Below are 26,783 nucleotides of genomic sequence, written 5' to 3' on the forward strand. Positions count from 1 at the left end.
GCTCCTTCCCAGTCATTGTGCTAAGTGTCTTGACTTGTTAAAATACTCACAACCCTATGAGGACAGTACTGTCATTTTACAGAGGAGGAAACTGAGGTACTAACAGATTAGCAAATTTTCCTGTAGTTACACAATTAGTAAATGAAGGAGGCAGTCCAGCTTCAGACCCCAAGCTCCTCAGCATTGCTCTGCGCTGCCATGTTAACAAGAGCAAAAGTATTCTATTCCCATGGTAGATGGCTGGTGAATTAGTTTCCTAGGACTGCTGTGGTAACAAAGTACCACAAACTGGGTGGCTTAAAACAACAGAAACTTATTCTCTCACAGTTCTGTAGGCCAGAAGTCCAAAGTCAAGATGCTGGCAGGGTAGTGCTCCCTCCAAAACCTCTAGGAGAGGATCTTCCCTTGCCTCTTGCAGCTTCAGGTAGCCCCGGCATTCCTTGGTTTGTGGCAGCATCACCCCAATCTCTGCCTCCATCTTCACATGGCTGTCTTCCCTCTGTGTGTCTACCTCTGTGTCTCTTCTCCTCTTCTTGTAAGGACAGCAGTCATGTTGGATTAGGGCCCACCCTAATGACTTCATCTTAATTACATCTGCAAGACTATTTCCAAATAAGGTCACATTCATATATATGAGGAATTAGGATTTCAGTAGCTCTTTTGTGGGAAGGGGTTGGGGGGGCATAGTTCAACCTGTAACAGTGGCCCACCTATGGCTTTGAATTTGGGGCTGAAAATTTACAAATGCTGGAGAGCTGTTCATGATCAGCAACAAGCTAAGACTTTCCCCTTTATGCCAGTCAGGACTGAAGGAGTCAGGACAAGGGAAGGACAATGCTCCTGCATTAGAGTGATATTTAGGGCCCAGTCCAGGTGCTAACTGATTCACTTTGCTGTACACCTGAAACTAACCCAACATTGTAAATCAACTATAATCCAATAAAAGTTTTTAAAAATAATAAAAAAATAAAATAAACCGTCTTCTGCCCCATCATTGGTACTTTGGGAAAAGAGGCTTAGCTTAGCCATATAATAGTTCTTCCAGCTTCCCAGACATCTCTTGTGAAAGGGGAAGATGGGGGAAAATGCAGCCTTCCAAAACTCCAGGCAGGGTGACGGAGGGTAAAAAACTCACCTCTCGAATCTGCCTAATATGGCTGGGCTGGGATAGCAAATTCAGACAAATAACAGAGTCTTCATCGGGGGTACGTGTAAAGAAAGGACAACAGTAAAGACAGTAGTGGGAAATCATTTATTTTCATACTATTTCAGTGAAACCTTAAGAACAATCTCTCTACTAAGAGGGATTTGAGAGAAGGGTGCGGGGAAGTGAGGAGGAGATTTCTTGCTCTGTCAGATAAGATTTTCATTAGTCGAAGGGGCCGCATAGATTTCGTAGAGTTGGGAGGTCCTCATCTTGAGTTCCCGGGCCACCTGGCAGATGGAAAAAGGCCAGCAGCAGTGCACTGCCAGCCAGTCCTCGCACAGCGTGCCCTAGGGGAGACCGGGTCTCTGTTCTGGCTCAATCGCACAGGCTCAGTTCCCTTTCCCAGGAACCTCCGCAGTATTACCTCATGGCCCATCCCACCCACTGCCCCCAAGATCCGCCACCACCCTGAAGTCATCGCCCAGGGACACAACTCCACCGCGTTACCCAAGTGCCAAGCAGCTCGACTGCTAATCGATCCTTGCAATTCAGAGACCTGCCCTCAAGACTTCAAACCTGAAACCACTGTCTCACTGACAGAAAATTCTCTGTCAACATCTTTTTATTTCCTCTTAGAACTTAATGTTTATAATTATTTTATTTACTTTTTTGGAGTAATAAATGCACATGGTCCAAAATTCCCACAGTAAGAAGGAATAGGAAGTAAAAAGTAAACCCCCCTTCTACAGCTCTCACCAGCCACCCAGTTACCTGTCAGGGGGCTACCATTGTTGGTAGTTCTTATATACACTTCCAGATAAATTCTATGTCTAGGCAAATATATAGATACATACAGATACATACACATTACATTTTACCTACATATATATTCTTTTTAAGTAAATCGTTACATACTTACATACCTTACTCTTTTGTTCACTTAAAAATATATCCTAGGGATCATTTCACATGAATATATAAAAAGATGCCTTTAACTAATGAGAACCTACTGTACAGCAGAGGGAACTCTACTCAGTGCTCTGTGGTGACCTAAATGGGAAGGAAATCCAAAAAAGAGGGGATACACGTATTTGTGTGGCTGATTGACTTTGCTGTACAGCAGAAACTGACACAGCAGTGTAAAGCAACTATACTCCAATAAAAAAACAAATAAAATAAAAAGATGCCTTTTTATCTGTCCACATCTTAGTAGGTATGACATGTCTGTCCTCAATCTCTCATTGTACCTCAGTCTCAGCTGCACTGGAAATTGGCTCTTTGAAGAGTCCCCAGGGAACCCCCAAAGTGAATTCTGTATATGCTGATGGGCTACATTTTAAGTGAGATTATCCCAAGTGTATCCTCCAAATTTGGTGCACTTCTACCTATCATCTTCTCTGGATGTAATAAGAGACAGAGAAACAGAAGTGGTCAACGATCTACATTATAATAGGTCCCCCTTGGAAATACCCTTCACAATGTGGCATTTTCGTTAATATATATCCTAGTAACAAATGAAATCAGAAATTTCTTCCCTTTCCTTTCTCAAAGTATTCCACTAAGTGTGGTGTTTTTAAGCATCCTCACCCACACCTCATTTTTTTAAAAAAATCACAGGTTTGAAAGGCATCCAGGTTCTCATACAGATCCAGCTTCACATATATATCCAAACACACTTACCCGTATTCTATGTCTCTCTCTGGTGCCAATTCTTAGTGCAAAGGTGGACCCAGGTAACAATGGCCAACAAAAACACTCTCCATACTGCCTGGCGATGTCACACTCAAGACACATGGGACAAATGAGACCACAGAAACCTGTCAATAACCACATAAAAGCAAGCTCAGGTTCTCAGTTGTGCTTAGAGCAACTTCACATCACAAAGAGCATTTATAGCCCTATGCCATCAATTTAATACTGCATTGTCCCCCTGCAATCAGGGACTGAGAATGAATGACCAATTTGCAAAACTCACTATATGAGAATTGCCATAACTGAGCCACACCAAAATTGTCTTCTTTTGTTAAACACTGGCAAAGCTGAACCTGCCACTATTCTGATAACGTTCACTACAGTAACTGTTTTTTCTGTCAAGAGAAAAGCATTAGATAATTTTTTATAATTGAAACATAACTGTTGCTTCTCTTATGTTCATCTATCTAATTTCAATATTTAAAATAGACACAGTATAAGATACTTTTGAACAGCAGGCGTCTTCTTCTATAAATGTGATTGAAAGCTCTTATATGGTACACTGATTCTGCCTGCTATTCTTATAAGGACTTTATTCTATTTCTCAGGCCAGAAGGTTTCTCTAATGTTTGCAGTTGCATGGAGCCACTGACATCTGCCAGTTTTAATCTGTAAACTAGTAGAGGCTTGGTTCCTTGAACATCAGCTGGAAACAGTTGGTCATTTATTCATTCATTCATCTTTAACTACTGATATTGTTTCCTACACATCCTGCATGAACCATTAACACAGAGGTTCTCTTTTAAATACGTTTTGGGTCACGGAAACTTTTGAGAATATGGTGATAGCTATGAACTTGCTCCTGAAGGGGAGAGAAAAATACATGAACACAGACATGCAAAATTGTGCATTCAGTTTCACGGGGTTCAAGGATCCATTGAAAACTATCACTGGACCACAGGTTAAGAACCCCCGGTAAACGATTAAGATGCTATATCATTGCAAAAGATGACAACCTTGACGAATACAAATAATTTGAACTATGAAAGAGCAAAAAAACTAACCATAACCTTTAAAAATGTATTCAATAAATGTTATTGAGGCATAATTTATAAACAAGAAAATGCACAAATCATAAATGTTCAGTTGGATGAGTTCTGACAATCATATTCACCCACGTAACCAAACGTGTAGAACACTGCCATCACCCCAGGGAGTTCCCATGTGCCCCTTCCCAGACAATCCCGGTCCTCCCACCCCCACTCCAGACATATCACTATTCTGATTTCTATTCCCATAGATGAGTTTTACCTCGATTTGGACTTCGTATAAGTGGAATCATGTTTACTTTTGTATCTGACTTCTTTTGTTCAACATCACATTTCTTGAGATTCATCTATGTTGTTATGTATATCTGCAGTTTGTTCCTTTTATTGTTGAGTAGTATTACCAATGTATAAATGTTCTACAAATTATCCACTCTCCCACTGTTTATTCCATTTTTTGCTATTATGAATAAGCACTATGAATATTCATATACAAGTCTTTACGTGGACAAATATTTTCATTTCACTTGGGTGGATTCCTGGAAATGGAATTGCTAGGTCATGGGGTAGATTTATGTTTAATTTTACCAGAAATTTACAAAGAGTTCTCCAAAGTATTTGTACCATTTTACCCTCCCACCAGCAATGTATGAGAGTTTGTTGTTCCACATCCTCACCAACATTTGCAATTGTCAGCCTTTTTTATTTTATCCATTCTAATGAGTGTGAAATGGTAGTGTTCATAGCCTTCTAGTGCACCAGACACAAAGGCTCACATGCCATGTCACTAGCATACTAGAAGAATTCCTTGTCAAACACCTGTCTCTGTTGCCTCATCCCTCCCTCCCTCTTCAACAGTGAGGAGTGCAGAGTCCCACTCCCAAATTCAGTGACAAAGAAGCAGAAATCTAGGAATGCTGTTTTATCTTAGAACCTCCAAGGGATGTGCCTGGACTCTGGACTTCTCCAGTTTCATATAAGAGGTGAGGTAGAACATGTGCATGGAGGGCATGAGGACTGGAGTGGGGAGGGGGACAAGGAGCAGCCTATCTGAGAAACAGAACATCTATTTCGTCAGGAATCTTAAGAAAATCACGAAATCAAGTATTATAGGCATCACTTGGCCCAAAGCAAACACTAAATTCATCCTTGATTAAGTCTGGGATGTTTTGTCCCACATTTTAAAAAAATCATTACTCCTAGCGAGATCAGCAGGTCCCACTCAGCACTGACAACTGGTATCAACAGGTCAGAGGACAGCAAATGGCCCATGAACGTGCAGTGAGTTCAGAGTGGTAATACTGTATGCAACCCTGAATTAGGGGACTCTGAAATCATGGCACATAAAAATCAATCAAAACTTATGCATGAATTACAAAATACTGTAGTGTATATCCCTGCAGATAAAAAATTAATCAAAAGTTGCATAATTATAAAGCTAGCAAGCTAAGTGAGTAATAAATTGTCTTTACCCAATTGCCTGAGCTGCACCACTTTAACTGGCAGAGAGAAATGCCCACCATCCTCAATAAGCATATTGTAAAGAAGTTGTTTTGTGCACTGAAACTCCTGTACCTTATTTTTATGACTCATGTAACACATGCTGTTAATTTTATTTTTAAGCCTTTCCATTTGTATATCCAGGTTATCTAAGTGTTCATTATGAGGGAGTACTAGATACTGAGGAAACACACCCAAAATTCAATTACATTGGGACAGAAGTCAGACATGATAAAAAAAAAAAACACTATAAAAGCCAAAGTTTTATTATATAATAGATAATATTTATACAGATTTCACCATGTGCCAAGCCCTGCTAAAAGTACTTTGCATTTAGTAACTCATTTAATTCTCACAACAATCCTATAAAATGTACTATTATTAGGCCCATTTTACAGATGAGCAAACTAATGCCCAGAGGACTTAAACAATTTGCCCAAGTTCATACATTTGTTAAGAAGGGGCAGAGGTCACATTTGAACTCAAGTAGCCTGGCTCCAAAGTCTTAACTACTACACATACCACATATGCCCAAATGTTCTCATGTTTTATGTATTTAATTAGTAAACAATTGTGGACTTGTGTGTTCTAAGACAGTGCCCTCACTACCACTGTTTGGTATTTATTCCTGTGGAGAGTCTGAAATCATGCAACTTCTTTAGGAAAGATCCTTGGGTCAGGATGGAGTGCTGTGGGATAAACACTGTGCTCAACAAGAGATGCACAAGGGTAGGATGATGGAATCCTTTGTCTTCAGGGGGCTCTAGGAGGAAATTTCGCTAAATAAATCACAGACCAAGGATAAGTATCCAGAACATACAAAGAATTCCTGAAAATCAATATATCAAGGATTAAACAGAAGAAGAAAATGAACACAAGACATGAACAGTTAAAGAACAAATACAAATGACCAAGAAAAAACATGAAAAGCTGCTCAATGTCGTTAGTAATCAGGGAATTGCATACTAAGACGATCAGAAACCATTTATTACCTATAAGAATGCCAAATTTTTCTAAGGTGTTTTTTATTTTTGAATTTTGTTTTATTTATTTTTTAATACAGCAGGTTCTTATTAGTCATCAATTTTATATACATCAGTGTATACATGTCAATCCCAATCGCCCAATTCATCCCACCACCACCACCACCCCCCTGCCGCTAACCCGCCTCGGTGTCCGTAAGTTTGTTCTCTACATCTGTGTCTCAATTTCTGCCCTGCAAACCCGTTCATCTGTACAATTTTTCTAGGTTCCACATATATGTGTTAATATACGATATTTGCTTTTCTCTTTCTGACTTACTTCACTCTGTATGACAGTCTCTAGATCCATCCACGTCTCAACAAATGACCCAATTTCGTTCCTTTTTACAGTTGAGTAATATTCCATTGTATATATGTACCGCATCTTCTTTATCCATTTGTCTGTCAATGGGCATTTAGGTTGCTTCCATGACCTGGCTATGGTAAATAGTGCTGCAATGAACATTGGGGTGCATGTATCTCTTTGAATTATGGTTTTCTTTGGGTATATGCCCAGTAGTGGGATTGCTAGATCATATGGTAATTCTATTTTTAGTTTTTTAAGGAACCTCCATACTGTTCTCCATAGTGGTTGTATCAATTTACATTCCCACCAACAGTGCAAGAGGGTTCCCTTTTCTCCACACCCTATCCAGCATTTGTTGTTTGTAGATTTTCTGATGATGCCCATTCTAACCAGTGTGAGGTGATACCTCCTTGTAGTTTTGATTTGCATTTCTCTAATCATTGGTGATGTTGAGCAGCTTTTCATGTGCTTCTTGGCCATCTGTATGTCTTCTTTGGAGAAATGTCTATTTAGGTCTTCTGCCCATTTTTGGATTGGGTTTTCTTTTGTTTTTTCCTGCGGTATGCGGGCCTCTCACTGTTGTGGCCTCTCCCGTTGCGGAGCACAGGCTCCGGACGCACAGACTCAGCGGCCATTGCTCACGGGCCCAGCCGCTCCGCGGCATGCGGGATCTTCCCAGACTGGGGCACGAACCCGTGTCCCCTGCATCAGCAGGCAGACTCGCAACCACTGCGCCACCAGGGAAGCCTGGGTTGTTTGTTTTTTTAATATTGAGCTGTGTGAGCTGCTTATAAATTTTGGAGATTAATCCTTTGTCCATTGATTCATTTGCAAATATTTTCTCCCATTCTGAGGGTTGTCTTTTTGTCTTGTTTATGGTTTCCTTTGCTTTGCAAAAGCTTTGAAGTTTCATTAGGTCCCATTTGTTTATTTTTGTTTTTATTTCCATTACTCTAGGAGATGGATCAAAAAAGATCTTGCTGTGATTTATGTCAAAGAGCGTTCTTCCTATGTTTTCCTCTAAGAGTTTTATAGTGTCCAGCCTTACATTTAGGTCTCTAATCCACTTTGAGTTTATTTTTGTGTATGGTGTTAGAGACAGTTCTAATTTCATTCTTTTACATGTAGCTGTCCAGTTTTCCCAGCACCACTTATTGAAGAGATTGTCTTTTCTCCATTGTATATCCTGGCCTCCTTTGTCATAGATTAGTTGACCATAGGTGCGTGGGTTTATCTCTGGGCTTTCTATCTTGTTCCATTGATCTGTGTTTCTGTTTTTGTACCAGTACCATATTGTCTTGATTACTGTAGCTTTGTAATATGGTCTGAAGTCAGGGAGTCTGATTCCTCCAGCTCCGTTTATTTCCCTCAAGACTGCTTTGGCTATTTGGGGTCTTTTGTGTCTCCATACAAATTTTAAGATTTTTTGTTTTAGTTCCATAAAAAATGTCATTGGTAATTTGATAGGGATTGCATTGAATCTGTAGATTGCTTTGGGTAGTATAGTCCTTTTCACAATGTTCATTCTTCCAATCCAAGAACATGGATTACCTCTCCATTTGTTGGTATCATCTTTAATTTCTTTCATCAGTGTCTTATAATTTTCTGCATACAGGTCTATTGTCTCCCTAGGTAGGTTTATTCCTAGGTATTTTATTCTTTTTATTGCAATGGTAAATGGGAGAGTTTCCTTAATTTCTCTCTCAGATTTTTCATCATTAGTGTATAGGAATGCAAGAGATTTCTGTGCATTAATTTTGTATCCTGCAACTTTACCAAATTCATTGATTAGCTCTAGTAGTTTTCTGGTGGCATCTTTAGGATTATCTATGTATAGTATCAAGTCACCTGCAAACAGTGAAAATTTTACTTTTTCTTTTCCAATTTGTATTCCTTTTATTTCTTTTTCTTCTCTGATTGCTGTGGCTAGGAATGCCAAAACTATGTTGAATAATAGTGGTGAGAGTGGACATCCTTGTCTTGTTCCTGATCTTAGAGGAAATGCTTTCAGTTTTTCACCATTGAGAATGATGTTTGCTGTGGGTTTGTCATATATAGCTTTTATTATGTTGAGGTAGGTTCCTGCTATGCCCACGTTCTGGAGAGTTTTTATCATAACTGGGTGTTAAACTTTGTCAAAAGCTTTTTCTGCATCTATTGAAATGAGCATATGGTTTTTCTTCTTCAGTTTGTTAATATGGTGTATCACATTGATTGATTTGCGCATATTGAAGAATCCTTGCATCCCTGGGATAAATCCCACTTGATCATGGTGTATGATCCTTTTAATGTGTTGCTGGATTCTGTTTGCTAGTATTTGGTGAGGATTTTTGCATCTATATTCATCAGTGATATTGGTCTGTAATTTTCTTTTTTTGTAGTATCTTTGTCTGGTTTTGATATCAGGGTGATGGTGGCCTCATAGAATGAGTTTGGGAGTGTTCCTTCCTCTGCAATTTTTTGGAAGAGTTTGAGAAGGATGGATATCAGCTCTTCTCTAAATGTTTGATAGAATTCACCTGTGAAGCCATCTGGTCCTGGACTTTTGTTTGTTGGAAGATTTTTAATCACAGTTTCAATTTCAGTGCTTGTGATTGGTCTGTTCATATTTTCTATTTCTTCCTGGTTCAGTCTTTGAGGTTATACTTTCCGAAAAATTTGTCCATTTCTTCCAGGTTGTCCATTTGATTGGCATAGAGTTGCTTGTAGTAATCTCTTAGGATGCTTTGTATTTCTGCAGTGTCTGTTGTAACTTCTTTTTCATTTCTAATTTTATTGATTTGAGTCCTCTCTCTCTTTTTCTTGATGAGTCTGGCTAATGGTTTATCAATTTTTTTTATCTTCCAAAGAACCAGCTTTTAGTTTTATTGATCGTTGCTATTGTTTTCTTTGTTTCTATTTCATTTATTTCTGCTCTGATTTTTATGATTTCTTTCCTTCTGCTAACTTTGGGTTTTGTTTGATCTACTTTAGCTCCTTTAGGTGTAAGGTTAGATTGCTTATTTAAGATTTTTCTTGTTTCTTGAGGTAGGCTTGTATAGCTATAAACTTTCCTCTTAGAACTGCTTTTGCTGCATCCCATAGGTTTTGGATCATTGTGTTTTCATTGTCTTTTGTCTCTATGTATTTTTTGATTTCCTCTTTGGTTTCTTCAGGGATCTCTTGGTTATTTAGTAACATATTGTTTAGCCTACACGTGTTTGTGTTTTTTACATTTTTTTCCCTGTAATTCATTTCTAATCTAATAGTGTTGTGGTCAGAAAAGATGCTTGATATGATTTCAAATTTCTTAAATTTACTGCGGCTTGATTTGTGACCCAAGATGTGATCTATCCTGGGGAAAGTTCTGTGCACACTTGAGAAGAACGTGTAATCTGCTGTTTTTGGATGGAATGTCCTATAAATATCAATTAAATCTATCTGGTCTGTTGTGTCATTTAAAGCTTCTGTTTCCTTATTTATTTTCCTTTTGGATGATCTGTCCATTGGTGTAAGTGAGGTGTTATGGTCCCCCACTATTATTGTGTTACTGTCAATTTCCTCTTTTAGAGCTGTTAGCAGTTGCCTTATGTATTGAGGTGCTCCTATGTTGGGTGCATATATATTTAAAATTGTTATATCTTCTTCTTGGATTGATCCCTTGATCTTACGTAGTGTCCTTCCTTGTCTCTTGTAACATTCTTTATTTTAAAGTCCATTTTATCTGATATGAGTATTGTTACTCCAGCTTTCTTTTGATTTCCATTTGCATGGAATATCTTTTTCCGTCCCCTAACTTTCAGTCTGTATGTGTCCCTAGGCCTGAAGTGGGTCACTTGTAGACAGCATATATATGGGTGTTGTTTTTGTATCCATTCAGCAAGCCTGTGTCTTTTGATTGGAGCATTTAATCCATTCACGTTTAAGGTAATTATCGATATGTAAGTTCCTATGACCATTTTCTTAATTGTTTTGGGTTTGCTTTTGTAGGCCCTTTTCTTCTCTTGTGTTTCCCACTTAGAGAAGTTCCTTTAGCATTTGTTGTAGAGCTGGTTTGGTGGTGCTGAATTCTCTTACCTTTTGCTTGTCTGTAAAGCTTTTGATTTCTCTGTCGAATCTGATGAGATCCTTGCCAGGTAGAGTAATGTTGGTTGTAGGTTCTTCCCTTTCATCACTTTAAATATATTGTGCCACTCCACTCTGGCTTGTAGACTTTCTGCTGAGAATCAGCTGTTAACCTTATGGGAGTTCCCTTTTACGTTATTTGTCTTTTTTCCCTTGTTGCTTTTAATAATTTTTTTTTGTCTTTAATTTTTGTCAATTAGATTACTATGTATCTCGGCATGTTTCTCATTGGGTTTATCCTGCCTGGGACTCTCTGCGTTTCCTGGACTTGGGTGGCTATTTCCTTTCCCATGTTAGGGAAGTTTTTGACTATAATCTCTTCAAATATTTTCTCAGGTCCTTTCTCTCTCTCTTCTCCTTCTGGGACCATTATAATGCGAATGTTGTTGCATTTAATGTTATCCCAGAGGTCTTTAAGGCTGTCTTCATTTCTTTTCATCCTTTTTTCTTTATTCTGTTCCACAGCAGTGAATTCCACCATTCTGTCTTCCAGGTCATTTATCCGGTCTTCTGCCTCAGTTATTATGCTATTGATTCCTTCTAGTGTAGTTTTCATTTCAGTTATTGTATTGTTCATCTCTGTTTGTTTGTTCTTTAATCTTCTAGGTCTTTGTTAAACATTTCTTGCATCTTCTCGATCTTTGCCTCCATTCTTTTTCCGAGGTCCTGGATCATCTTCACTATCATTATTCTGAATTCTCCTTCTGGGAGGTTGCCTATGTCCACTTCATTTAGTTGTTTTTCTGGGGTTTTATCTTGTTCTTTCATCTGGTACATAGCCCTCTGCCTTTTCATCTTGTCTATCTTTCTGTGAATGTGGTTTTTGTTCCGCAGGCTGTAGGACTATAGTTCTTCTTGCTTCTGCTGTCTGCCCTCTGGTGGATGAGGCTACCTAAGAGGCGTGTGCAAGTTTCCTGATGGGAGGGACTGGTGGTGGGTAGAGCTGACTGTTGCTCTGGTGGGCAGAGCTCAGTAAAACTTTAATCGGCTTGACTGCTGATGGGTGGGGCTGGGTTCCCTCCCTGTTGGTTGTTTGGCCTGAGGTAACCCAACACTGGAGCTTACCTGGGCTCTTTGGTGGGGCTAATGGCAGACTCTGGGAGGGCTCACACCAAGGAGTACTTCCCAGAACTTCTGCTGCCAGTGTCCTTGTCTCCACAGTGAGCCACAGCCACCCCCGCCTCTGCAGGAGACCCTCCAACACTAGCAGCTAGGTTGGGTTCAGTCTCCCTTGGGATCACTGCTCCTTCCCCTGGGTCCCGATGTGCACACTACTTTGTGTGTGCCCTCCAAGAGTGGAGTCTCTGTTTCCCCCAGTCCTGTAGAAGTCCTGCAGTCAAATCCCACTAGCCTTCAAAGCCTGATTCTCTAGAAATTCCTCCTCCCGTTGTTGGACCCGCAGTTCAGAATCCTGACGTGGGGCTCAGAACCTTCACCTCAGTGGGTGGACTTCTGTGGTATAAGTGTTCTCCAGTCTGTGAGTCACCCAGCCACCAGTTATGGGATTTGATTTTACTGTGATTGCGCCCCTCCTACCATCTCATTGTGGCTTCTCCTTTGTATTTGGATGTGGGGTATCTTTTTTGGTGAGTTCCAGTGTCTTCCTGTCGATGATTGTCCAGCAGCTAGTTGTGATTCTGGTGTTCTCACAAGAGGGAGTGAGAGCACGTCCTTCTACTCTGCCATCTTGGTTCAGGGCTGGCCACACTCTAAGGTTTTTAGAACATGTCAAATGCTGTGGGGCACCACAGAGAAATAGGTGCTCCATACACTGATGGAGATGGAAACTGGCACAGTCACTTTGGAAAGCAACTTGGCTGAATCTCATAAAATTTTAAATACTCTGGGATTCAGTAACTCCACTTGTTAGCATCTACCCTAGAGTAATGCTTACACATGCACACAAAGAGGCCGGTACAAGGATATCCACTGCAGCATTATTTGTGGCTTCAAATTTAAAACAAGAGTACATTAATAGACAAACGTGTAAATAAACCATGATGGTGCAGATCATACTAGGGAATAATTAAGAACACAATGAAAGATCAATTAAGTACCAACAGAGATAAATCTCTAAGACATATTTTGAGTTAAAAAAATCAAATTGCATAATGATATTACAGCATAATACCATTTATGCTTTGTTTAAAAAGTTACAAAGCAATAGTATATGTTACTAATAGATGCATATGTAAATACAGAGAAAAAGATCTGGAAGAAAACACTCCAAATTGATTTAATAAAAAAGAGTGACATGGTTCCCTTTTCTGTAATGTTTCATTTCTTTAATAAAGTGAACATATTCATGTGTTATTTGTGAAGTAAAAAATATATATATATATGCAAGTATGTGTGTGCACATGTGTGTGTGTATGTGTGTGTACTTTTTTTAAAAAAGAAGCTCAGGCTCAAGAGAGATCCATGCCATAAATTCAGCCTCTTCCCCTTCCCTCCAAAGGCCTAGTGGTCATGTCAGCTCCCACAGCCTAAACATTCCTGGCCTATTCTCTAACATGAACTCCACCCTCAAGCATGGAATGTGGTTCATCATTCATCCCTCTAACTCACAGGGGGAGTCGAGATAAAAAGAAGGCGGCTACACAAAACCACAGTGTGGAGCCCCAAAGAACATAAGTAGGAAAGGTGTGTGGAAATTGCAGCAAGGCACATTTCAGGTCAATTATCACAAAGAGGCAGAATCTAACAATAAGAGATGCTTAAAAAAAGGAATGGTGGGGGGCTTCCCTGGTGGCGCAGTGGTTGAGAGCCCGCCTGCCGATGCAGGGGACACGGGTTCGTGCCCCGGTCCGGGAAGATCCCACATGCCGTGGAGCAGCTAGGCCCGTGAGCCATGGCCGCTGAGCCTGAGCATCCGGAGCCTGTGCTCCGCAACGGGAGAGGCCACAAGAGTGAGAGCCCCGTGTACCGCAAAAAAAAAAAAAAAAAAAAGGAATGTGGGGCTTCCGTGGTGGCACAGTGGTTATGAATCCGCCTGCCAATGCAGTGGACACGGATTCGAGCCCTGGTCGGGGAAGATCCCACATGCTGTGGAGCAACTAAGCCCGCGCACCACAACTACTGAGCCTGCACTCTAAAGCCCACGAGCCACAACTACTGAAGTCCGCGCGCCTAGAGCCCGTGCTCCGCAACAAGAGAAGCCACCGCAATGAGAAGCCCATGCACTGCAAGGAAGAGTAGCCCCCACTCACTGCAACTAGAGAAAGCCCACATGCAGCAATGAAGACCCAACTCAGCCAAGAATAAATAGATAAATAAATAAATAAGGAATGGGGCATGCTCATACATTGTGGGTGGGAGTGTAAATTAGTACAACTTCTAAATGGAGAGCCATTTGGAAACATCTATCAAGATTTAAAAAGGTACGTACTATCTGACCAGTAGGTTTACCCTCAGCAATTGTCCAACAGATAACTCACGCACATACAAAATGGCACCAATACAAGAATACTCACAAAGCATCGGTTTGAATAGCAAAAAGTCTGGAAACCACATAAAGATCCACAAATAAGAATTTTTGGATAAATAAATTATGGTACATTCATACAATGGAATCTATGCAGAAATTTAAAATATTAGCTTCAGAAGTGCTGATATGGTCTGCACAATATGGTCACCTATATTGTTAAATTAAAACAAAATAAAGATGCAGAACTGTGTGTGTTTACAATTCTATTATTTGTGTCAATTATATATACCACATATACAGAAAAAATCTGGAAGGATAGATACCAAAATATTAACGATGTATATCTACGACACTGGGATTACAGGATACTGCTTTCTTCTTTTATAGCCTTTTGCATTTTTCTTTTTTACCATGATTATATGATACTTTTATAATAAAAAGCTTAATCTATTTTCATTAAAATTTTTTATATATTTATAAGCATATAGACTATATTGGGGCTCAGGTAAGAGTGGTGTCCTCTGAGGAGAACTGGGCAGGGCAGGAGGGCAAGGATGGAGTTGCTGCTTTTCATATACCTAAGGGGTAGGTACTTTTGAATTTTGCATCACGTACCTGGTAACCTATTAAAAATCTTTTTTTTTTTTTTAAGCACTGAGATGGCTCCAAGGGAGAGGAGCCCTCCTCTCCAGAAATGTTCAGAAAGCCAAGGCTGTCAGGTCCTTACCAGGCTTGCTACAGAGGGGACTTAGACAAGCTGGTGAGGGGCCAGACCAGCTGACCCCAATATCCCTTCTCAATCTAAGTCTTTGTGACTGTTTCAATGAAGTGCAGGAAAGAAGGAAGCAAGTGAGAATACAGGTTAAAATTCATTCATAGATGTGTCGTTCAGGAAATATTCATTAGCGCCTTCTATTGGTCAGGTGCTCCGCTGGGCAAGACCAGTGAGCAGGACCAGTGGTCCCTGCTTTCAGACTGCAGTGTACAGTGTACAGTTTACCCAAGATACAGTTCAAGGACACGAATCCCAGTCTGAGGCCTTTTCTTGCCTCCTTCCTCTTCCAGAAAACCAAAGAAATTCTTGGACTGCTTCACCCCACCCATGTTGGGCCTCTGATGGCTTCTTGTCCACACAAAGCCCTTTACTGCCTGGTGCTTGTGGTGCCTCCACAGGAAAGGTGATTTTAGTGGCTGGTTCTCTCCCATCTCTCAGGTATCAGCTTAAGTCAGTTCCTCAGAGAGGCCATCCTTTGCCCCCTGTAATTTCCTTTCAAAACACCTTGTTTACTTCCTCCACAGCACTCAGCACCACTGCAATTATTTTGTCTATTTGCTTATTGCCTATGTACTCTCAGAGACCGTCTCTGTCTTCGTCACTATTATGTCTGTAGCGCCTATCACATGACCATACATAGGTAGGAACTCAGTAAAGGCTGGCTGAATTACGAACCAGTGTTGATTACACCTTCCACATAAACCTCCTCTGGGGCAACATCACAAACACCCCCAGCTGGAACAGCCAGCCTTTCACCCACAAGGCCATTTCACAGCCACTTATTTCACCTCTGCTTCAGCTTCACATCTGAGCTTTCAGAAACCACATCCTCAAAGGACACAAAAGCACCCATTTTCTCATCCCAGGGCAGTGTGAATTCAGAAGAAAGCACAGAGGTGGGAAGAGGGAGGCAGTTTAAAAACCAGAAGTGCAATTAAATGAAGAAGCAAAATGTCAAAAATAAATGGAAATTATCACTCTTCATAATGTACCCTTTGCTTAATGGATGACAAATTGTAGCAGTAATTCTCAACATTTAATGGTAAACTATCCCAAGACGGGAATCTGACGTGAAACAGTCATGGAAAGAAGATGTCCCTTTTGTTTCCAAGTTTGTCACAAGTATTGTCACAGTGATGTGATTAAAATAAAACTTTGTGGATGAAGTAGCCCTTTTAAACAAGGAAGGAAAAAAACCTAAGACTCATAGCACTCATACTCCAGCTGCATCCTGGGAATCATGGTGCAGATCACCAGTGTATAAATTGATACTGCCTATAAATTTTTTCTTGTGAGACCATTAGCTTAGAGATAGTATGAGCAGTTACAAAATGGAGGCCCATCCAGGGAACAACAATTAGGACACAGTACATTTGAGATCAGCCGGTACTGTATATTCATGGCCTCTCCTCCACAGATCACGTCCAGCTGTAAAGAATATTGTATTCTCCACATGTCATTCCTTCTTGCCCCTAGAATGGGCTCTCCAATGGACAAGCAGGGACCCAGAAGACCCGTGTGGTTGGTCTCCTGAACACTGATGGGGGTGGAGCACAGAACTAAGCAGTGAAACAATGTTTAAGGCTGAGGGGGTGGCATGTGGTCCTTCCTTTGGTCAACTTTTTAGGTACTCTTGGGATTGGGCAGCAACCAATCTAAGTCTCCTGATTCTACTCTTTGCTCTCAACACTCTGGAAAATAAAAATTTATAACAACAATGACATTAATACCTATGATTTACTAAGTGCATTATTGTATATTTGTTGGAATTTTCATAGTAACACACCCCAATTGTAAATTTAGGAATTTATCCCTTCCCTATTGTGGGAAATAAGAGAACTGTCATTCAAAATGCCCTGGCCTAGTCAAGCAGCAGTCATGACCTAGGCTAGGCAGATTGGGCTCCATTGCTGAAACAGCAATTCTCAGACAGGAAAGCAAAAGGATTAAAATGTTTGGAGTTGACCAGATTTTCAGCTATCTCCTGATAATGCATCTTGTCCCTCCTAAGCTTAGCTTTTAGTTGATTTCCTGATTTTGTGAGCTACCCCATAACCTTCTAATGAAATCCTATGTTTGCTTGTGTATTAATTTCCTAGGGCTGACATAACAAAATACCACAAACTGGACATCTTAAAACAATAGAAAGTATTCTCTCATTGGAGAATTCTGGAGGCTAGAAGTCTGAAATTGGCGTGTTGGCAGGCTTCGTCCTTCTGGAAGCTCTGGGGGAAAGTCTGTTCCATGCCTCTCTCCAAATTTTTGGTGGTTGCTGGCAATCCTTGGCATTCCATGGCTTATAGATGCATTATTCTAATTTGTGCCTGTCTTCACATGGCCATCTTTTCTGTGTGTGCGTCCAAATTTCCCTCTTCTTACAAGAACACCAGCCACTGGCTTAGGGCCCACCCTAATCCACTATAACCTCTTTGTAACTTGACAACAATGCAAAGAACCTATTTCCAAATAAGGTCACATTCAGAGACTCCAGGTGGACATGAATTTTGAGGGGACACTATTTAACCCAATATATAGCATACAACCAAAAAAAACTCTGATCCAGTTATGTTCCAAGCCAGTGTTCTAGAGCAGGTTCTGTGCATTATCTGCTTTAATCTTGACAATCTTTAAGGTGGGCACCTTTATTTACCCCCATTTCAGAGCTGGAAAAATGAAGGCCCTGAGAATTTGTTCAAGGTCAAATGGCCAGTAAGAGGCAGAGTTAAGATTCAAGGCAAGGTCTATATCCAATACAAATGTGCTCTCCTAACCACTACATTATGTTCCAGGCTTTGCTCTACTTGGAAATGCACTGATACCCTCACCCCTCCAACCACGAACTATAAGCTATGAAGGGAAAATGGTCCACTCCCCAAACTGGGGCTAGGTCTCCACATCTCCACGTGGCTATTCTGCCTTCTCTGTACCACAGTACTGGGTGACAACCAAAGTCAGAGAATGTGGACAAGAACCAGGAAGAATCCTGAGTGATTCAGAGAACAGCTGCCATAATTGTCTGGTCAGAAGTACACATGGGTAGCTGTGGCAGGAAGAAATCTGCTGAGCTCTGGGTCAGATGGTCAAAGGGACAGCGATGGAGGATAGTGTTTGGTGCTGGGCGGTCTCTTCTCTGTGAGGCCCAGGCAAACAGTGAAGGCTCAGGCTTGGATGATCAGAGCACCAAAAATTTTGTTCGAGTTTCTGCCTCAGCCAAGACTCAGCTGCATAAGGACGTGGATCAGGTAGCAGCTCAGAGCTCTCTGGTTGATCCATCTTGTGAGGCTTTAGGATAAATCCAGGTCTTGCCAGACCCTCTAAAGGGTGGGGGAGCCATATTCTTCAAAAATAGCAGATCCAGAGTCTGTTGAACTTAAGAGATTGGCCCTCATCCATCAAAAAGGACAGCCCCCCACGCCACCCCCCCCCCCGGCAAAAAAAAAAAAAAAGATTCTGTGACCGAGTTACTCCCTAGGGCAAAAACATCAGGTCCTGGAAAAGGATACTGACATGTGGTACCAGAGATGGGTCAGAATGTCCTAAGGTAAAAATAGAATCAATGTGCTTTGAACTTCAAACCCAGTGGAAAATCATGCAGCTAGAGGGCAGTGTTGTTGGTACTTCTTTACATCTAAACCAGTGTCTGAAAAGATTTCAATCAACAAAGGGAGCTATTCAACCTAAATGCCCATCAACAGAAGAATGGATAAAGAAGATGTGGTACATATATACATTGGAATATTACTCAGCCATAATAAAAAGGAACGAAAATTGTGCAATTTGCAGAGACGTGCATAGACCTAGCGACTCATACAGAGTGAAGTCAGAAAAACAAATATCATATAACATCACTTATATGTGGAATCTAGAAAAATGATACAGATGAATTTAGTTGCAAAGCAGAAAGAGAGACACAGACATAGAGAATGGACATATGGATACAAGGCGGGGAGGGAGGAAGGGATGAATTGGGAGACGGGGATTGACATATACACACTATTGATACTATGTATAAAATAGATATCTAATGAGAACTTACTGTATAGCATAGGGAACTCTACTCAATGCCCTGCAGTGACCTAAACGGAAAGGAAATCCAGAAAAGAGGGGATACATGTACACGTATAGCTGATTCACTTTGCTGTACAGCAGAAACTAACACAACATTGTAAAACAACTATACTCCAATAAAACTTAATTTAAAAAAAAACAAAGGGAGCATCTTTTTATGATTGGTCTTATTCAATGACTGGTCTTCCTCACTATTCTGTGAGGAAAGTACTACACTTTCCTTACAGAAATACTAGAGATAAGCAAAAAGAAAAACTATTCATTAGCGTACCATCTGGAGACACTTGCTGTAAACATTTGTATTTATATCCTTCCAGATATTTTTCTAAATATTCCCCCTAATTAATGTCTAATGTACATGGTTTTACAATCTGATTCTTTAACTTAAAATTGTATCTCAACATTTTTCCATCTCAGGAAGTATTATTCTACAATATGACTTTTCATGGCTGTATAATTCATTGTATTGAAGCCCCCACTGAACATTTAGGTTGTTCCAGATTGTTGCTACAATTACCAATGCTGCAACAATTTAATGATGCTGCTAAATCTTTGCACATGATTTATTTCCTTCGACTAAATGCCTAAAACTGTAATTACTGGGTCGAAGGCTACATAACACTTGAGGCCCTTTTTATAGGTGTTACTAACCATTCACTGGGAAGCTTGTACCAATTTATACTCCATCAGCTGCAGATAAGGGAGCCCATTTTGTGTGTCTTTACATGCAATGGATTTTGTCATTTAAAAAAACCTTTGAAGTCATCACTTATTTTATAAAAACATCCACATCCCTGAAAAGCAAGATCCTTCCTGCCAAGGAGTGTATTTGAGTCACTAGAATATTAGTCTAGTTAGTCTGAAACCATTTAATTTCTGTCCTTGTGCCTGATGCAGTTTTTCTACCCACTGGTGTTTTAGGAAAGAAAATAGTAAAGGAGAACTTAAAGGAAGAGAAAAAACATACAAATTCTCCTATCTCTGCAGACACTGAAGAGGCCGGTGCTCCAGTCCCCACCAGTCTGGACAATCTTTGTGACTGTGGTCCTGCCACTGGCTCCCCGGACAGGCTGCTTCACCACAGCCTGGGCTGGTGCATGGCTCCTGGAGAGTCAAGGATGGTGATTAACTTGGAAACAAAGAAGATGGTTCAGAAGGATAATCATCAAGCCAAGACACAGTGATAAAGAGACAGGGACCCAGTGATGCCCAGTGGCTCTTATTTCAGAGCCCAAGCTGACTTCACCATCTCCCTCCCTCCTCCTCCATCACACCTCCTCTGATTTTTTGCCCCATTTCTATTAGTGGCATTATTATTCCAAGTTCTGTCACTCAGACTCAATGTCCAGTCTACTTCCTCAGTGTTTCTCAGTGTTTAAAAATAAATTCACAAATAAAGCCTCAGCATGCCACTTCCTGGAAGCCTGACCTTGGTTAAGTGGCTTAACCTCTGTTTTGTTTGTTCAAATTTAAGATGAAAAAACTACCTCACAGGGTTATTATGTGGACTGAAGGACAGGTAACTTGTTTATTGTGCACACAGCCTGTGTAACAATGTGACCCTGAGTGAGGCTGTATGCAAGGATTTTGAAACTTTGTTGAAAAGACAAATAAGGAATTGGACTGAATGGTACATCTAAATCTGGACGAGGCTACTAAAGTGGGACAGGTAGTATCATTTAAATGAATAACCCAGACTTCAGAATATATCTTGATATCAAACCACTATATGGTTGTCCTCGTGCAGCCACATAGTACAACTCTGGTTCGATTTTCCCTGAAGGGCATAGATATTCCACTCAGTCATTCTGAAATAGAAATACAGGCCCAGGGGGTGGGCTTCAAAAGTGAGATGAGAAAAAAACTTCCTTCTCTTTCTGGGGCTGAAAGTTAGTTTTGCCTGAATGCCTACCCTGGGGATACCTGGAGTGAGTCCTATAGTGAAGGGTACGCTGTTATCTAGCCTCATGGAAGGGGCATGTCAAGAGTGGGATAGAGGGGCCCGAGAATGAGTCTCAGCCTGTACATAGTAGCAGTTATTCTGTTTGGGGCTACCCTTTTAGCAAGCTTCATTAAGAGTTTTGTACCTGGTCTCTGATGTGTTATGAGGAAATAAAGAGCTTGCCTCATACTTGAGAGAAAATAAAAAGACAGCAGAATTTCTTCCTGTAACAGCCGTTGTTACAGTAATAGTCACCAAAGTTCTGCACCTGGGACACCTGGGACACAAAACCTAGAGGCCAGAGTAGAATACTCCTGAGCATCCTTAAGGCAACACCCTGTGGGCATCTTGCAAACAGCTGTGGAGCCCTTTGAGAACCTCTGATTTGGGACATTAAATCCAATGGGATTTCAAGTTATCATAATATGGGGAGCACTGTTCTTGTTATTATGATCACATCTCTCTTTCATTCCACCAATACTACCCACACCCTTCCAAACCTGACAGCACATTGGCTTGTTAAAAAAACAAATTCCCAAGCCTCACCCCAGACCACTGTACAGGACTCCAGGGATGAGGTATAGAAATCAGTGTCCATAATAAAGTTCCCAGGCAATGCCCACGTAGTCATCCTGATAACAGCCTGAAACCTGATACAGGTGGACTTGGAGACCACTGATGATCACTGCAATGGCTTCTGCACCTCCTACCAGGTAGGTGGCGATGTCAATGTAACAGAGATGGCAAGGAAAATAGAATAGGAGGTAAGGCAGAAGGGAAGAGGATGCTGGGAGCACAGCCAATCTACAGTGCCAGTGAGACATGAGGGGCATCCCAGCCAACAGCTGGGAATGCTGCACAAGAGCTTGGAAGAGCGAGTGGAGTTGGGAGTGACCTATCTACAAGTGTGAAAGTAGAGCTATGAAACATCCCCACCCTTTTATCCATTCGGCATTATAGACAATATGTAGGGTCTAACAAGCTTTTCAAGAACCTATCAAAGCGTTTGAGACCTGGAAAAAAGTATTGGCTACAAAATATAAAAACTGCAAAGTTGGGGCTTCCCTGGTGGCGCAGTGGTTGAGAGTCCGCCTGCTGATGCAGGGGACACGGGTTCGTGCCCCGGTCCGGGACAATCTCACATGCCACGGAGCCGCTGGGCCCGTGAGCCATGGCCGCTGAGCCTGTGCGTCCAGAGCCTGTGCTCCACAACAGGAGAGGCCACAACAGTGAGAGGCCCGCGTACCGCAAAACAAAACAAAACAAAACAAAAAAACTGCAAAGTTGAAATTAGTTAATGCTCAATTAAACACAAAAACCTAGCATGATACCTGTCACATGAATGCCCAATTTGGAATTCACACATATTTTATTACATTTGAAAACAAATTACAATTCTCTCATTTTGCAAAAAAAAAAAAAAAAAAAAAAAATCCAAGAATGAATGACTGCTGAGAAGCAACAGCTAATCATAAATTACTCAAAGCCAAATAATTTCAAAAGCAAAATTATTAAAATCCTTTCACTTAGTATACAGAAAAGAAAAAGGATATAACATAGGTATGGGTACATGTTAATATATTTGCTATGATGTGGGCTAAAGCTTACTGCTATGGATTGAATTGTGTCTCCCCAAATTCATATGTTGAAGATCTAGCTCCCAATGTGACTGTATTTGGAGGTAGGGCTTCAAGGAGATAATTAAGGTTAAATAAAGAATAGGGGTAGGATCCTGGTCCAATAGGACTGCTGGCCTTATAAGAAGGGAAAGGCCATGTAAACACTCAGAGAGAAGGCTGCAAACCAAGAAGAGTCCTCACCAGAACTGGACCATGATGGCACCCTGATTTTGGACTTCCAGCCTCCAGAACTGTGAGAAAATAAGTAGCTCTTCCGTAAGCTACACAGTCTGTGGTATTTTTTTATGAAATTCTGGGCAGACTAAGACACCTATGAAGACTTCAGATTGGTCCTGAAGAAACTACCTCTATACATATCTTCTCTCCTCTACTTCCATGTGAACTCCTTGAGGTCAGGGGGCACCTGCTGCTTCTCCCTGTATCCCCAGAATCCAGTGCACTCCTTGAAAACTAGTGGGTGCACAACAACTGTTGAATTGGATTAAACTCAATTCACACATCTCTTCCATTATATCTGAGTCCTCCTCAAATCTAGCTACAGATTACGTGACCTTAACCATGTTTCATTCTCTAGTAAAGGCACAACTCTCAGGTGTGAATTGATTACATAAAAACATCAAGAGTTTTTATTGAGAGTAGCCTAAAATCTTCTTGCATGCCTCCACATAACCCAGGGCATTTACCTCTCAACGTGATCCCTGCAAGCTGGGACTTCCATTATTACACTAAGAGTTTCCAGCAATTTTAGTAAAGGAGTTTCTTAGCGCTGGGCCCCTAGATTAGATTTTCCCCTGAAACGCACTTATAGCTTGGAGCCCTAGAAGAGAATTTTCTGCTTCTATCTCAGCATTATATGTGTAACACCTATTATGGCAAGGAAGCCTGTCCTCTAGCTATTGCGAATCAAATAACTAAGAGGGTAGCTTTTCCTTGGTGGGGGAAAAAAAGGGGTTTTTGTGTGTGTGTTTGCCTAATTTTGAACTCAAGAACTGTATTATTTTCTTTCCTTAATACTCTGAATCTTTGGTGATTTTTATATTAAAATGTTTGAATTGACATTCATTAGCTAAAACATTTCAGTTCAAGATTATAGCTCATGTGTCAAAATTAAAATAACAAGCACAGCTACCCTTCACCGAGTACCTGCTATGTGCCAGGCACTTAGTAGTTCCTTTAAGAACTGAATAATTATTCAGGGGCTGCTACAGGTGTCAGACTAAAGTAGCTATTGCAGCTTCCTACATAGCTTTTAGCTCTGTATATTACTCTAGATAGATAGAATCTTACACTACCAGTAATAAGAATGAGTTTGGAAGCAGTGGGTGAAGCTGATGGTCACACAGTTTCTAAACCAGAGTAGCTATCCATTTGCCATCAAATTCAGCAACTTCTTCATTTAGTGTAAAGAGGACAGAGCTTCGATTCAGGCACACTAAAGTACAAATGTGGCTCAGTTGCATTCTAGTTGTTTGACCCTGTAAAATACAACTTGTCCCAGTCCTCAGCTCTCGTCTCCTCTTCCATAAAGTTGGACTTAAACTATCGTGCCTCCATAGTCGCCCTGAGGATTAAACAAGATTATGTACTTGGCATATAGTAGGCATGCAGTTGATGGCAGCTACCGTTATTATTTAAATTAAGGATCTTGCACATACCCTAGGGCATCCTGAACACTTTTCTCAGAAACGAAGAACAGAGGGAGGAGATTGGGGGCAGTTTCTCAGTTGTCATATGTGCTACCCAAATACCTTAAAATTCAATCAGGGTGACTAATCATCCCAGTTTGCCCTGGCCTAAGGGATTTTCCAGGATGGAAAACTTTCAGTGTTAAAATTAGAACAGTCCCAGACAAACCAAGAGGGTTGGTCACCATAAAGGAGAGAAGCAGAGAGAGGCTTCAACTGGTGGGAGGCAGAGGACTCACTGCAGTCATTCTAGTTATCAGCTCCTACCAAACAACGGATGGGACACACAGCCTTCCCCATTTTCAGCCTTACCCTAACCTTCACCTCTTCTAGCAGCTAAACACATTCCCCACTGCATGTTCCCACACACCTGGTGCTTCAGCCTGGGGGGGGTTTCATGTCACCCTCTACTTTAATGAAACTTGCAGTACTAAGAGTTTGTTCTGCCTTCCACTGAGGCCTCCTTGATGAACCATTTCAAACTCTTAACTGAAGTCAAAACTCTTGAGTTTTGGTTTCAAAAGGGTGGAAATTAATGGCAGCCACCAGAAATAAAGTTTCACTTGGTCAGGGTGCAAAATTTTCAGTTAAGAGTAGAGACACCTTTCCATCCAAGCCAGCTCTTCTCTTTCACCAGCCAAGCAAGGCCAGAAGGAAATAATCAGTTGCCTCCTTTTCAAGCACACATGGGAAATGATAGCAGCTTTCTTCCTGAGCCCAGTTTTCTTTTTCCTGGCTCCTTATAGGAGGATATTGATTTGATATTCCAACCAAAGAGCAAAAGCTGGGGGTAAAATCACCCTACTCCCTACCTCAAGCTGGAAATAAAATGTTGTTCATCTTCAGATGATATGAGTGAAAGCAATAGAGGTGAGTGTGTGTTGAGGAAGGAAATATCCTCAGGAAACTCAGAGAAGTAATTTCCAAACCAATTCATAGTTAATAGGTATTTTCTTGTCACTTGGGATATCCTTTTCCCTTCAACAATAAGCTGATTCTAAACTTAGGTTCAATCCAAAATGAAACATCTAAAGAATGTTGCCTTGATATTCTGGAACCTGAGGTCATAGCAGTGTAACTGGCAGACATCTTATTTCTTTAAAGACAGGTACACAGTTAACTGTGGGCATGTCCGTCTTACTAACCTGAAGGGAGATACTGCTGAAGATATAGTGTAAGTTAAATAAAAAGAAAACTACTCTTTGGTGGAAAAATCCCTTTGCTTTAAGAGATAACTCTAGCAAACATTTATCTAGCTAAGTGTCACTTGACCTTTCCTTAGGGGACTCAAAAGGCTACAGATTTCCGCCATGCCTTGTAACTGAGAAGTAGTGGGGGCCTCTCATCATCCCCAGGGCTGCTGGTCCAATTAAGCAAGAGGGTATGAGTCCCACAAATAACCTGAAAACAGAGACAGAAAGAAAGGTCTTGCAGCACAGATATCGTGCTTGAGACCACGTAATAAAAGATGGTTTCCTAAAGTTTAAGCTACGCTAAGTTGTCCCAAGTCTCTAAGGATTTTTACAACTTTTAGAAATCTCCTACTCTTCCATGGACTTCATTGAGCATGCCGGGAAAGTGTTGCTACTTCTTCCCTACACAGCCCAAATGGAATCTGGTGAACAAAGCAGGGTTTGGCTGGTGATCGCCTCCCTACTGCTCTGAATCTTCAGGGTCTTAGGAGCCTCTGAATTATGTCTCTAGAGCATGTCTTATAGAGGCACGGACACCAGAAACACTAGGAAAATGTTCCTAGAGGAATAAAATTAGAGAAAATTGCACATTGAGGGGAGGGGTCTGTAATAAAAATTCAATGTTATTTATACTAGAAAGACAACAGGCGGAAATTGCCAACTCTACTATATATTCTCATCAGACCGATAGAGAATGATTGTTTATGGTTCTGAACTTCAAAGCATTTACTTGAACAGGGTTGTTAGCAAAAGCCTATATAATACCACCCAAATCAAGATCCTTCAGATACAGCTTCATAATTGCCTTCACTCACTAGGTTCTGGACAACTCTCATTGTCTTCTTAACTGTAAGGATGCATCCCACATGAAGGACAGCCATGTTTCTTCTGCTTACCACTCTATTCCAAGTGCTTAACACAGTGTTTGAAACACTATTAATAAGCACTCAATAAGTTGTTGAATAAATGTGCTATATATGAAAATTCAAGTTTATAAGAATAACAGAAATTAAGTGATTACTAGCTTTGCAAAAAGATTTACAATAAGATTCCTTTGAAGAATGAGCAACCATTGCACATGTAAGCTGATCCCATATTTTAAAATTTCATTTGTGCCAACTTTTCTAATCAAACATCTATTGTATGAAGTGACCAATCCACATGCCACACAGCTCTTTCACCTAAAAATAAATGAAAAAGAGAAAGAAGAAAAAGAAATGTTCTTCTTTATAGAA

The 26,783-nt window shown here is 40.7% G+C and overlaps 1 protein-coding gene across 1 annotated transcript; it reads right to left on the reverse strand.

Annotated features, from left to right (window-relative positions):
• Positions 1-918: 918 nt before the first annotated feature.
• Positions 919-25,476, reverse strand: PLAC8L1 (PLAC8 like 1). Its single transcript, XM_079917149.1, has 4 exons — positions 25,168-25,476; positions 20,056-20,192; positions 2,828-2,964; positions 919-1,494 (listed from the first exon to the last, which is right to left on the reverse strand). The coding sequence occupies exons 1-4, from the start codon at positions 25,290-25,292 to the stop codon at positions 1,354-1,356; spliced, it is 540 nt and encodes a 179-aa protein (XP_079773275.1). The 5' UTR covers positions 25,293-25,476; the 3' UTR covers positions 919-1,353.
• Positions 25,477-26,783: the final 1,307 nt, after the last annotated feature.

This window comes from Stenella coeruleoalba (genome assembly GCF_951394435.1).
Source record: "Stenella coeruleoalba genome assembly, chromosome: 3".
Lineage (NCBI taxonomy): Eukaryota > Metazoa > Chordata > Mammalia > Artiodactyla > Delphinidae > Stenella > Stenella coeruleoalba.